This window comes from Elephas maximus, chromosome 23 (assembly GCF_024166365.1).
Source record: "Elephas maximus indicus isolate mEleMax1 chromosome 23, mEleMax1 primary haplotype, whole genome shotgun sequence".
In the NCBI taxonomy this organism is placed as follows: domain Eukaryota; kingdom Metazoa; phylum Chordata; class Mammalia; order Proboscidea; family Elephantidae; genus Elephas; species Elephas maximus.
This window is the reverse complement of record NC_064841.1, coordinates 57,373,722-57,388,464: the sequence shown is the minus strand read 5'-3', so window position 1 is coordinate 57,388,464 and position 14,743 is coordinate 57,373,722. Positions and strand designations below refer to the sequence as shown.

Here is a 14,743-nt window from a genome sequence, read left to right as displayed (position 1 = left end):
TTCCTGAATCTACAATCTTGGTCAATGAGATGGAAGATCATGCTTGACCAGTCCTGGGTCAAGTGTCCAGACCCAGAGCTGGAGGGAGAGGCAGAGCTAGCACCACCTGAATGCATGTCCTGAAGGAGGGGAAGATGTAGGGCAGGCAAAAGGTGGCAGACGCCACTGAACCCAAGGAATGTGTTTGCAGTTGCTGAACAAAGTGTGTATGTGTGTGGGGGGTGCCTTCAGAGCACGTCTTATAACTATCGACACATTTAAGATTGCCTTTCTTTCAGTTTTCATCCTTTATCAAAATCAGGTCACAATCATTTTTTAAAAAACAATACTGTGAACTGAAGTGCAATACGGGCACACACACAGGAAACTTAGAATTCTCTTCTCCTGTCTTTAGGCGAAGGACACCAAACACAGATGACAGCTGGTTAATCCAGGTACAAAGAGCATACGATTTCCTCAGTGGGCATTTCAGTATTTTATGTAGCCAGTGATGACAACGGTGACTAAAATCCCACCTTGCCTTCAGGCTTCAGTCCTCTTGGAAACTGTCAAAAACAGCTTTGCATCACAATTTAATCAGAACAGAAAAATCTCGGTATATGCTTGTTGTTCTTATTGACAGTTGCTGTGGAGGTGATTCCAGCTCATGGCAACCCCAACTGTGCAGTGTAGAACCACACCCTATAGGTTTTCAAGGCTGTGATCTTTAGGAAACAGATTGCCAGGCCTTACTTCCAAGGAACTTCTAGGTGGGTTTGAACCACCAACCTTTAGGTTAGTAGTCCAGCACTTAACCAACTGTACCACCCAGGGGCTCCATTATATATGCTTAACTCCATTGGCACCGAGTCAATTCCGACTCATAGCAAACTTATAGAACAGTGTAGAACTGCTGCATAGGGTTTCTAAGGAGCACCTGGTGGATTCGAACGGCTGACAGTTTAGTTAGTAGCCATAGCTCTAAACCACTACGCCATTGGGGTTTCCGTGATATATGCTTAGTAGGATGTTATGTTTCTATTTTCTTCCTTCTCTAGTCTAACCTACCCTGTCATCTTTTCTTGCACAAATCCTTTATTTGCTGGCCTCTCTCAACACCTCTCTACCTTCTAAACAGAACCGACCTAAAGAACACTGATGCCTCTGAGCTGGAGGACTACGGTCCTGCACACGTTGGGGAAGTGAACCCCCAGGCAGCGTTTTAACTAGCGCGCACCACATATGCATTCTCATATGTTGCAGGAAAGGAAAAGTTCAAAACCACATCAAAAGTACTCGGTAACCACTGAGGCTGAATATTACAAACAAACAAAATCAGCATGTAATGTGTACTTTAATTTGCTGACAGATATTTAAAAAATTAACGTCAGGATGAATGACAAATGCCGATACCACAACAAAACCTTTAACTGCACAGAAAAACAACTCACAATCAAAGCTGCCTGTCCTCTAATTAACACAGGGCATCCTTGAAAGGAGAGGCCAAAATAAAACAAACAGCCAAAATGGAGAAAGTGTGTGTGTGTTTGCGCACGGTGGGGGTGGGAGGGCAAGGATTAAAAAAAAAGGGGGGGGGGAGGCGCTTTCCGTAAAAAAACAGAAACCAAACCCGCTGCTGTCCAGTCAGTTCTTACTCACAGCCACCCTGTAGGACAGAGTAGAACTGCCCTAAAGGGTTTCCGAGGCTGTAATCTTTATAGAAGCAGACTGCCACATCTTTCTCCTGGGGAGCGGCTGGTGGGTTCAAACTGCCAATCCTTCAGTTAGCAGCTGAGTGCTTAACCACTGTGCCACCAGGGCTCTTTGGATTTTCCATAATGTACTTAAAAAAAAAAAAAAGACTTGCTTGAAACCTGCTTTTCTGCAGAGAAAATGAGAATCCATGGACAGTTGTTTTCTCATAACTGCTGTTCAAAACAAAGATGTTTACGCCTCCTAACTATATTTATATTACAAAAATTTGATTACATTGCAAGGCAAGTTAGTTCGGATAAATTTTAATAAAAGCAAAATTGGGGAGGGGATTGACTAACATTTATGAGACACCTGGTTTGTAACAAGCATCATCCTAAGTGCTTTCCATGGTGACACTAAAATGTGGGGGTTGACACTCAGGTGCCTAAGGGACTTGAGGGGAAATCCCAGGTATTGCGCTCACTGGCTTCAGAGGAGTCAATAAAGCCTACTCACCACCACCTGTCTGTCAGTTTGTTGTGCTGTGGTGGCTTGTGTGTTGCTGTGATGCTGGAAGGTATGCCATGGGATTTCAAATACCTGCAGGAACACCTATGGTGGACAGGTTTCTGCGGAGCTTTCAGACTAAGACAGACTAGGAAGGAAGGCCTGGGGATCTACTTCTAAAAATTAGCTAATGAAAACCCTATGGATCACAACAGAATATTATCCAGTATAGTGCTGGAAGATGAGCCCCCTAGCTTGGAAGGCACTCAAACTAGACAGTAGCCAAAACAATGGACTCTAGCATACCAATGATTGTGTGGATGGCGCAGGACCGGGCAACATTTCTTTCTGTTGTACATGCAGTTACCATGAATCGGAGCAGACTTGATGGAATCTAATAGCAACAATTGTTCTTCACGTGGCTTTTTTTTAAAAAAAAATTCCATATTAAGTGAAAACCAACCCCCACACCCACTGCCATTGAGTTGACTCTGACTCATAGTGACCCTACAGGACAGTGTAGAACTGCCCCATAGAGTTTCAAGGCTGTAAATCTTTACAGAAGCAGACTGCCACATCCTTCTGAGGAGCAACCACTGGGTTTGAACCCCTGACCTTTTGGTTAGCAGCTGTGAACTTTAACCACTGCACCACCAGGGATTAAGTCAAAAGAGAGATTATCTACTTTATACTCATTTTCTGATGAAACCGAGGCTCAGGAATAACACAATGAAGGCTAGATATTGTAAACAGTAGGCTTAACTTCATACATGTTTTAGGTATCAGGTTCTTTCAGTTCAAATCCTACTTCCACATAAGGGTTCACACTGAATAGGAAAGGCGACGGACTCAGGTCACCCTAATCCAGACTGATTCTGTTGCTCCTGTAGGTGTTCCAGAGAAGCGATCAGGATAAAGGGTGTGCTGGTATCTTTTCTGCTGTAGATATAATTGAAATGACTTTAAGAAGCTTCTAAATTTTAACCCATACTTTTTTCCTTATTTGGTAACCAGGAAAAATAAAATGACTTGGCATTACATATGTTGTTGCTGTTGAGTGCCTTGAGTCAATGGTCACTCATAGTGACCACATGGGTAGAGCTGTCCTATAGGGTTTTCTAGGCCACTCTTTGGAAACCCTATGGGGCACTTCTACTTTCTCCTACAGGGTCACTATGAGTCGGAATTGATGACAACAATGGGTTTGGGGTTTTTTTTCGGTTTAATCTTTATAGGAGTGGATTGCCAAGGCTTTTCTCCCTCAGAGCTGCTGTGTGGGTTCGAACTGCCAACCTTTGTGGTTAGCAGCTGTGTGTTTAACTGTTGTGCCACCAGGGCTCCTCGGCATTACATATAGCAACCACGAAAGCCATTTTCTGACAGAACTGCTGTTCGGTGCCTGAATTTTCTGCTTTTAGAGCTCAAATATTTACCAAGCCTGTAAGAATGCTCCGAGATAGCCCTGGCCATCTGGAGGGTGAATGGTTCTGGTTTTTGTTTTCATTATTGATGAAGAATTTTTTATTACAGTTTTAACTGGGCTTAGATCCCCATGGCCCTGCCTCACACAAGGACTAGTGAGGACAGCCCTAGATGGAGAGTGCACACTAATGGGGGCACCCTGTGGATGATGCGAGTTACAAACTTCCGAGAAGAGAAACCAGGACATCAGCGCCCTCCTGGAAATGCTCATACTATCTATTTGCATAATAACGTCCTCTGGGAACACAGCATGTTCCTTCTTGTAAGTCTTAGTATTTCACAAAATCGACACGTTTAAAAGCCAAAATGTAAACCTGACTTCAACAAATGATTTATTTCGTCAGCTTGAAAACTCAAGAAAACTGCACAAAGAAGATGCCATGAGGTCATTTCAAACCAAAGAGACAAATCTCTACTTGACAGGGCTTCCTTCCTTGAGATACTGACCACTTCTCACGCTCGCCAGAGAACCAGGCTACTGAGTAGCATTATTTGAAGAAAACTAGAGACGACCAGGGCCCAAAGCCATACTTTAAGACTTTTTATCAACTAGTATAAGTGCTAATTTAGGCTCCCTAAGAACTTTTCAGGAAACCCTGGTGGTGTAGTGGTTAAGTGCTATGGCTGCTAACCAAAGGGTCGGCAGTTCAAATCTACCAGGCGCTCCTTGGAAACTCTACGGGGCAGTTCTACTCTGTCCTATAGGGTCACTATGAGTGGGAATCAACTCGATGGAACTGGGTGGGTTTGGGTTTAAGAACTTTTCAATCATGCCTCTTTTTAAAAACTGTGTTAGGAAAAAATTTTACAATGTATATGGAAGTAGAGGAAATAATATAATGGATTCCCATTTATCCATCACCTTGTTCTGATGATTATCGACTTTTGCCATACTTGCTCAATTTGTTCTTTTATGTATGCCCTCCTTCCCTCCTTTTTCTCCCTTACTCCCTCTCTTTCTCCCTTCCTCCAACTGAAATACTTTAAGGGAAATCTGAGACCTCATACCATCTCACCTCTTATATTTCAGTTATGTATCTCTAAAAATACAAGCATTCTCTTATTTAACTATAATGTCATTATCATAAAAATACGCACCAAAATTAATAACTCCTTGGTATTATCTAAAGCTTGGTCCATATTCAAATGTCCTTCATTATGTCAAGGATGTCTTTGACCTGCTTGTGTGAATCAGAATCCACGTCTTGCATGTGTTCTCTGCTCCTTTTCTTTTCATGCCTTTGATACAATGAAGAGACAGACCAGCTTTCTACTTGAATGTTCCATACTTTGTGTGATTGCTTCTTCATGGCGTCATTTAATGTGTTCCTCCATCTGAAGAATTTCCTATAAACTACCAGTTGGCTCACAGTCTTGAGACGTGGATGCCGTAAATCAAGGATAAGCAGTTTCTAAGGTCTTCGAAACTCCTCTTGGAATGGCTACATGAACACCTTTGAATTAATTTTGAACTATTTTTTCCCTTTGCCTGCAGCTGGACAACCATCCTTGCCAACTTTAAGGTCTGAAAACAGGAGAAACTATCGCACTACCAAATCATGGGTTATGAGTTTGCTAAAAAAAATTTACTTGTTTAGCAGAAATGAGCTATTTTTAAGCATTTCAAGATAACTGAGGAGGCAAGACATTTACCTCATCTCTGACTATTCCATGCTTATAAAGCAACAAGATAAATAAGCAGCATTGAGTCTGCATGGCTCATACAAGAATTTAGAGTAAGTGTAGCTGAGATTGACCAAGCAAGTTTTCAGAGCAGAAGTCTGTTCGGAACAGAATAATAAAGAAATTACAGAGTTGTATCAGGGGAGAGAACCATGGCTTTTATTCTATAATCTATGCAGTTTTTAATTTTTATTATGTTTTAGGTAAACGTTTATAAAGCTCAGGTTAATTTCTCATTCAAAAAATTTACACACATTATTTTGTGACATTGGTTGTAATCCCCAAGACAGCACATTCACCTTTTCACCCCTGGCTCCCCGTTGCATTCGTCCAGTTCCTGTCCCTTTCTGCCTTCTCGTCCTGCTTTTGGATAGGAGCTGTCCATTTGGTCTCATATTTGATTGAACAAGAAGCACATTCCTCAAGTGTGTTATTTTTTGTTATATAGGCCTGTTCAATCTTTGCCTGAAAAGTGGGCTTCAGCAATGGTTTCAGTTCTGGGTTAGCAAAGCATCTGCAGGCCATAGTTTTGGGGGCTCCTCCAATCTCTGTCAGACTAGTAAGTCTGATCTTTTTACGTGAATTTGAATTCTGTTCTACATTTTTCTCTCACTCCGTCCAGGACCCTGTTGTGATCCCTGTCAGGGTGGTCACTGATGGTAGCCGGGCACCATCTAGTTTTTCTGGTCTTGGGCTCATGGAGTCTCTGGTTCATGTGATCCTTTAGTCCTTTGGGCTAATATTTTCCTTATTATCTTTGGTTTTATTCGTTATCCTTTGCTCTGGGTGGGATGGGACCAATTAGATGTATCTTAGATGGCTGCTTGCAAGCTTTTAAGACCCCAGACACTACTCACCCAGGTAGGATATAGAACATTTTCTTTATGAACTAAGTTATGCCAATTGACCTAGATGTCCCCTGAGACTGTGGTCCTTGGGCCCCAGCCCCAGCTACTCAGTTACTCAAAGTGTTTGGATGTGCCTAGAAAACTTATTTTGGTAGAAAAGTGAGACAACTTCTACTTACTACCACACCCCATTCTAGTCAATACTGCCTTGAAAAAAAAATCTCAATCATTGTAAGATATTCATGTTAGGCATTAAGAAAACCAAAAACCAAAATAAAACCTATTTCCATTCAGTTGATTCCAACTCACATAGACCCTGTAGGATGAGTAGAACTGCCCCATAGAGTTTCCAAGGCTGTAATCTTTATCAAAGCAGACTGCCTCATCCTTCTCCCACAGAGTGACTAGTGGGTTTGAACCACCGACGTTTTGGTTAGTAGGCGAATGCTTAACCACTGCACCACCAGGGCTCCTCTCTGAGATGTTACCACCTAAAATACTAATAATTCCACCACAAAGTATTTCTTTACCAGTTCCTTAAATAAATTTGGAAGTACCCAACTTCAAGTACACTATGTATGCAAATGTTAAAGACTCAGGACTGTTTTTGTGTAAATCACCTATTTCCTTAGTTGCCTATATGCTTGTGAATATAAAAAAAAAAAATTCCCAGCATCCAAGTTGGGTGGTGACTTGTTTACTAAGCACTGCCTACATACAGAGAACATGTAGCATGTGCATGGGGGACAGCCGGAGAGCCTGTGAGCATGGACTTCAGGGCTGGCTGCACTGGGTATCTTGACAATTGCATAAAAGACTTGGTTGGCTTTTGCCTTTCTTTTCCATTTTTTCACAGCAGCAGGACTCTGAAGGTGGCTTCTCTTCTTGTGGCTGAAAAATTCCAGGCTTCACAGTAGCAACCACGTCCTTCAGAAGAGAAGGTCAGCTCTTTGATGGATTTCTTTTTGGAGCAAACATGATTCCCTACCAGAAAACCAGTTGCCATGTAGTTGGCCCTGATTCACGGTGACCCCATGTGTGTCAAAGCAGAACTTCTCCACAGGATTTTCAATGGCTGAGTTTTAAGAACTTGCCAGGCCTTTCTTCTGAGGCACCTCTGGGTGGACTTGAACCTCCAACGTTTCCCTTAGCAGCCGAGGGCTTTAACCACTTGCACCATCCAAAACCCCCATAAAAGGTCTCCTTCAGGGCTTCTGAACCCGTCATTAAGGCAGGAGTAGGGGATTAAGTGCTCCTCTGGAGACAAGGGCAGAAACAACTCCCCTAAGGCATTAGACCTCTTGCACAAGGCACGGTGCTTGAATACAGATGGGGGAGGGGGAGTGTCACCCTTAGGAAAGCCTGAAGGAAGAACGGGTGCTGGGGGACCCTCCACACAACGAAAGTTAACTTGAGGGCAAGTCCTCTGCTGACCGTGGAGCCGATTCTCAGCCTTAAGCCCCGGTTTTACAGAGACATATTCTGGAGCCATAGCTAAACAACGATTGCATTTGACATGACCACTACTCCTACTTCTGCCTTTCCACCTAGAGCACACACAACCTGGAAGCAAAACTCACTCCTCTTACTTCAAGTGAAAAACACCTGGACTTGTGATCTTACTGGGGTGCAAAGTCCAGAGGAAGGCAATTACTCAGAGAAGATGAGTAATTAATCGTTTTGATTCAACAATGGCAAAATAGTAAATATCTCTCCCTCTGTTTATTTAAGTCTGTTGGGATTTGCACTGCGTGGTTAGACACAGTGTAAGGAGCTCTGGTGGCGCAGTGGTTAAGTGCTTGGCTGCTAACCAAGAGGTTGGTGGTTCAAATTCACCGGCTGCTCTGGGGGATAAACAAACACCTGGTGATCTGCCTCCGTCACGATTACAGTCTTGGAAACACTATGGAGCAGTTCTACTCTGTCCTATATGGTCGCTTTTAGTCGGAATCAACTCGACGGCAACAGGTTTTTTTTTTTTTTTTTAATATATAATGTGTATATAAAACTCAAAAGTAAACCCATTCCTGTATTTAAGATTTTTTTTTTTTTTTTTAAAAAAAGGCTGTCATATGCCAGAAACTAGCTGGAGACTGGAGCTTGGCAGTGAAGGCAAAGTTAGCAGTTTGTAGACTTTGAAGTGAATGTTTACTTTCCTCTTTTACTAGCAATGAAAAGAACTTTAAAGGCAAAGCACCAAACTTGGTGAGGAGTATTTTTCCATGGTGAACGATGTAATGTCTTTTGGTATAACTGTCTATTTAGAAGCTAGCTGCCTTCCAGCAGTCACAGACACGTCCTGGTCATGTCTTATATAACCACTGCAGCTGTGATCCTTCTCAGTGCACCATCTTCTACTAGCCGTCGAAAACTCAACGCTGTCCAGTTGCTTCTGACTCATAACGACCCTATAGGGCAGAGTAGAACTGCCCCACAGAGTTTCCAAGGCCATAATCTTTACAAAAGCAGACTGCCTCATCTTTTTCCAGAGGGGCGGTTGGTAGTTAGCAGCCGAGTGCTTAACCACTGTGCCACCAGGGCTCCCTCTATGCCACCTAGCACTAGTTAAAACACTGTCACGATGCACTAATATTTTAGATGTTTTAGAGCAGCGGTTCTCAACCTTTAAAGAGAATCACCTGGGGATTTATTAAAATCCAGATGCAGGCTCCACACTCAGAGGTTCTGATTCAGGGGTGTGTGTGTGTGTGTGTGTGTGCGTGCATGTGTGTGTATGCACATTTTGTATGGGGGGGTGGATGTTGTACCTTTAACAGGTAACCTGGATGATTCTGATGCAGGTGATCAATGGACCTTACAGAGAAACACCACACCTAGAACCTATAAAACCAAGCCAAACCTGTTGCCGTTGAGTTGATTCCAACTCATAGTGACCTTATAGGGTAGAACAGAACTGTCCCAGAGGGTTTCTAAGGAGCAGCTGGTGGATTCAAACTGCTGACCTTTTGGTTAGTAGCCGAGCTCTTTTGGGGGGTTTAAATCACAACATGTCTGTTTATAAAAGCTCAAAAATAATTTATCACTCTTGGAAAAAGAAGAGCGTGCATGGTCTGGAATTTCCCACTACAGGGTATCTCATCTTATCTCCACCCCAATCCTCTGAGGCAATTAGGGTAGGTGATATTATTCTTACATTGCTGATAAGGAAATTAATGGAGGTCAAATGATTTGCCAAAGGTTACATAGCTTGCTGGGCCATGAACCCAGGTCTCTTGACTTTTAAACAAAGGTCAAGTAAGATGCTATCCCCTTCCATAACTCACTGCAGTCTGGTCAATTCTGACTCATGGTGACCCTACAGGACAGAGAAGAGCTGGCCCATGAGGTTTCCAAGGCTGTAATTTTTACGGAAGCAGACTGCCACCAGGAATAGCTGGTGGGTTCGAACTGCCGACCTTTTGGTTAGCAGCTGAGCACTTAAAGCACTGTGCCACAAGGGCTCCTTCCTATTCCTTCAGACACTCCTAAAGGAAAAAGTCTTGGGAAATAAATGAAGAAAATATTCATACATCTCCTGATCTAGTTTTAAATCAAGCTTTCTTCATCTAATTCAAAGCTCCACCTCAGCAGGGGCGGGGACAGAGGTTGAGCTAGAGTGGCTTGTCATTTTCCACCTTAGGTGTTAGTTTTCAGGACCCATTGTGCAGAAGCTGTGACCTAAGGTTATGCTGTTGGGGAGGGCAGGGGACATGTGGTCCTCTATGGAAAACAGCCATCATATATTTTCCCTAGCGGAGGACTTTGGCATTAATCAGGATAGATACGACCTGAGTTTTTAATCCTGCTTAAAATCTAGCTTGGTCCTAGAAAAATAGAAAAACTGGATGCTCCTTAAAATGCCACAAATGTTGCATATTTTAAGGAGAGGGAGTATGCAGATGACTTCTTTGATTTCAAAAACTTCCACTGGGACTTCCTGGCTCATTTGTCTTGGTGAGTTTCATGTACTATCTGATGAGGTGTTTTAGGGAAGATAAAGACTCTTTGACAGTAGAGAACAACTCTTTAATTCTATAGCCCTTCCTCTCTTTTGCCCTCAAGGGAAAACGTGTATTTTCCTCTGTGAGAAAAATTCTGAATGTAACGGACAAGACAAAGAGATATTTAATCAAATTAGTTTAGGAAACCCCAGCAGAAACAATGTATCTTTTCAACAGTTTAGGATGTTACAAATAGACAGTATAAAATGGTTTGTGTGCCATGTCTATCTCCGGCACCCTGGTGAGAAATGCTGTTTGCCATTAGACACTCGTCTAATTGTAGAGCTCCAGAGAATCAGGTTCACTTGCCCAAAACTCATTGTTTAGTGGATTATTAAAAAAAAAAAAAAAATGGGTTTATAAAAAAATCACTAGAAACATTTCTGGAAAAAAAAAAAGGCAGAGTTTTTCCCTAGAACATTCCTCACTCCTAAGCATTTACTTAAGGAGCCCTGGTGGCACAATGGTTAATTGCTCAAGTGCTAACTGAAAGGTTAGTGGTTCCAATCCACCCAGCAGCTCCTCGGGAGAAAGACCGGGCAACCTGTTCCTGTAAAGATTACCGCCTAGGAAACCCTATGGGGCAGTTCTACTCTATCACATGGGGCCACCATGAGTCCTTCGACTTGAAAGCGCTTAACAACAAGAAGCATTTACCTAGAACCAAAGGAAGAAAATGGTGTGGACAAAGTCATATTGTCAATAGTCCCCAAAATGAGATCATTCCTATCACTGACAACACCTCAGCCCAGTTCCCAATCTCTCTCCATCTTTTTAAATTTTACTATGGTAAAATATATATAACAAAACATTTGCCATTTTAACCATTTTTACGTGTACAACTCAGCGACATTAATTACATTCCCCATGGTGGCAGCCATCACCACTATCCATTCTCTTTTTATGACAGCATATAATTCCTCTTGGGTCAGCAGAAAATATTCTGAAATTTCAGGCTCATTTTGAGCACGAAAAGGATCCACCCAATGATTCTTCAAAAGTGTTAAAAGATGCTTTTAATGCTTCCCTGCTGCTTTTCAAAACACGAACAGATCACTGAGTCAAAATAGAGAGTGGAAGACATTTGGGTAAAAGGAAACTAAGCGACGCTGAAGTGACACGTTTCCTGACATCCTTCCCTCACTAAGAGAAAGAACAGAAGTGATAAACAGCTCCTTAAACTTAGACAGTGAAGGAGCTCTGGTGGTACAAAGGGTAAGTGCTCAGCTGCGAAGCAAAAGGTGGATGGTTCGAACCCACCCAATAGCTCTGCATGAGAAAGATCTGGTAATCTGCTTCCCTAAAGATTACAGCCTAGGAAACCCTACAGGGCAGTTCTACTCTGTCACATGGGGTCAGCGTGAGTTGGAATCGACTCAACAGGTACCCAACAACAGCAGCAATACCCACTCAGAAATCTGGCCACATAAAAATCACATTAGTCATCTTGTTCAATCCCTAATGAAAACCTTGGCCTTTGGTGGTGTTTTTTCCCACTCTCGGTCAGTTATATTTCAAAACGACATCATCTGCCTCGTGGAAATCAACCAACCAACCAACCCACCCACCAACCAACCAACCAACAAAAAGGTTAAAATAACATGATTTAAGTAGAAAAGTGAGACTTTTTCATATGAAGGTGAAATGTGATTTAATCACATCATTTCTTTGCTTTGGGATGATAGGAACAGCTCACTAAATTTCTACTGGAAAAGTCCCAAATGTAAGCTTACATGTCACCATGTAAGCTGAGCCTTTGAACCACAGAGACCAGTGTGCTTATGGACTCATATAATGAAAACAGGAGCCCTCGTGGTGCAGTGGTTAAGTGCTTAGTTGCTAACTGAAAGGTCAGCGGTTCGAACCCACCAGCTTCTCTGTGGGAGAAAGACGTGGCAGTCTCTGTAAACGTTACAGCCTCGGAAGCTCCGTAGGGAGCAACTCCACTCTGTCACGTAGGGTCACTATGAGTCTAGACTGACTTGATGGCAATGGGTTTGGGTTTCTTCGGTATATGGTACTCTGCACTAAAACATTTGACTAACACTAAATAAGAACCGTACGTACCTGTTTCAATTTACATACAAATTCGACTTAAAAACAGACATAGGAATGGATCTCATTCACAACCCAGGGACTGCCTGTACACACAAAGTATCTTTGTTGGAAATGCTCCTTTTGCCCCAGAACAATCTCCTGGGTTCATCCAGCGCCCTACAATTTTCTCTACCATTTAGGTTTGGAAAAGAGCTGAAAAGCATATTATGTATTATATTACAGGAAGCAAAAATGTGTTTGAGGAGAGCCAAGCCCCTCCAGGAGGGCAAGCTCACCCTGTCTGCACCCACGCTCAGGTGCACACCAGATTCCCTGAGTGTATCCATCAGCTCCTAATTCACCATGCAAAAGGCCAGCAATGCCACTCCTGGGTCATCTCACTTGAAGCCACTGCTGGACAAACACCTAGGCTTGGGTAGGCAGAGGAGTGAGGCAAAGCTAGCAGGCAGTTGTGCTATGTATGCACAGGCCTGTCCCTAAAATACTTACTCCTAGAAGCCCCCAACCCACAGTCTTCTCATCCCTGGCTCCGTCCCACAGTGTGAGCACCCTCATGCAAACGTGTGAACATAACGCTGCAATCATCCCAACTACCCAGCCCACAGCTTCACAAACAGCCACCCCTGGCCAAGGAGTGTGCATACTGGACCTGGGTCTGGGAAGGGAGCCATGCACATCTGGGCGTGGGTTTCAGGAGGGTTGGAAAGGAAATTCAGGATCCTGGAGATCCAGAGAATGTACTAGAAGTGAGGGTGCTGGCTCTGCAACCCATGGGCTTCTCACCCTATAAAGAGGGACAGCCCAGCCATGGAGGGCCAGAGCAGAGGCCCACTGAGCCCAGGACCTCAGGCAAGCCCCTTGTCAAGGGCTATGGGCAGGGCTGGGGGTGAACGGATCCAGCACAGGAGCCTGTGGGATGGGGCTAGATGACCCCAGCCTGAGCATCTTCCTTTGTACACCAAGAGATTAGACCAGGGGATTGCCAAGCCCTTCTCCAGACCTGATCCTGTGGGATGCTGTAATCTAATTCGTAACTGCTGATAGTTCAATCTCAAAAAACTAGACTAAGAGGTATTAAAAAATTCAAATGAATGTGCACGTCTTAAAATTGCAGCCTCTCTAGTTCAAATTAAGTGAAGTAATGCTTCTGTGCAACTTTTCAAAAGTTCAGAAATTCAGCATGAGAGATGAATAATGAGATATCCTGGTTAAGAGTTATCATATTTCTTTTTACAGGCAACCAATTATCAAATAATGAGCATAGTAATACACTCAACAGTAACACTATAATTGGCATGGTCATTGGATTATGTGTGACTCACAAGCAGCTCCTTTTCCAAAGGCCATGGATGGCGCACATCAGCAGTGTGTATAATTACCACGCGATTTATGATGAAAGGTGGGCATGCTGGTAAGTCATAGGATGCAAGTTGATGCTTTTCACACTACTCAAAATTTCAAATGCTATTTCTATGGACCTGGCAACCTTTTCCACGTGCTTTGGGGTGGTTTGTTTATTTCTTCATACATTTTGGTGGAAGCAAGTAACACCATGCTCACTGAAGGTCAGTCGACACGGAAAGCACGCACACCCTCCACAATCAGTAGCACTCACCTGCCCTTTCATATCAGGAGCGATGGGAATGGTGGGCCAGATGGTGGAGTAGATGCCAAAAAACAGCAGCCAGATCAGCATGCTTCCCCAGACGGCCAGGTGGCTGAACTGCAGAAGAAAACGGACGCTCAAGCCGGCTTCTCTATTTGCACAGGGTGATTTACCCCAGCCCCACCTCTGCAGAATTCCTCTGTGCAAGCTCCTTTCCTCATGCAAAGATTTTGGCCACTCACCAGTTACTGGAGATGCCAATCTTTCTAATTTTCCTGTTTTAGAATGTTTAACAACGAATTCAAGTAACTAGTGCCTCCAAACTACCCTAAAGATGGAGGTGCTTTGCCAACATCCCACAGTGATAGCAGGCACTTCTAGATTCATCAGAAAGGTTTGCTCAACTTGGCGTTATATGAAACAAGGTCTCATGAATCTAGTAAGAGAATGGTTGAAAAGAAAAATGGACAAGTCATTTCAAGACTTTGATTATTCTTTCAATTTTCCAAAGACAGTTTTTTTGTTGTTGTTGTTTGTTTAATCTGGAATGGATAGTACATCTTAACAACTCCCCTTTTAAGCATCTACTGAGTTGTTATTTTCTCCTTTACTCTCTTAATATGACGGTCCTTCTTTCTTCCACACTCCAATCCATCAGTAAGCTCTGTTAGCTTTTTTTTTTTTTTTAAGAAAAATGTATCCAGAATCTGACCACTTCTCACTGTGTATTCCTCTACCACCCCAGGCTAAGCCAGCATCAGCTCTCAGCCGCAGTACTGTCCTTGTTCCTTAACTGATTCCCTGATTCCACACTTGCCTGAATTTGCCTCCCACCCATCTGCTCTTAGCATGGCATTAGATGAGCCTAGTTAAACAGTAGCCAG

The 14,743-nt window shown here is 43.1% G+C and overlaps 1 protein-coding gene across 1 annotated transcript in view; it reads right to left on the bottom strand.

Annotated features, from left to right (window-relative positions):
- Positions 1 to 14,743, bottom strand: part of ATP8A2 (ATPase phospholipid transporting 8A2) — a 705,555-nt gene that overhangs the window by 19,634 nt on the left and 671,178 nt on the right. Inside the window, exon 33 of the mRNA XM_049867411.1 lies at positions 13,869 to 13,976. Coding sequence (XP_049723368.1) covers positions 13,869 to 13,976 — 108 coding nt within the window. The remainder of the gene's footprint in view (positions 1 to 13,868; positions 13,977 to 14,743) is intronic.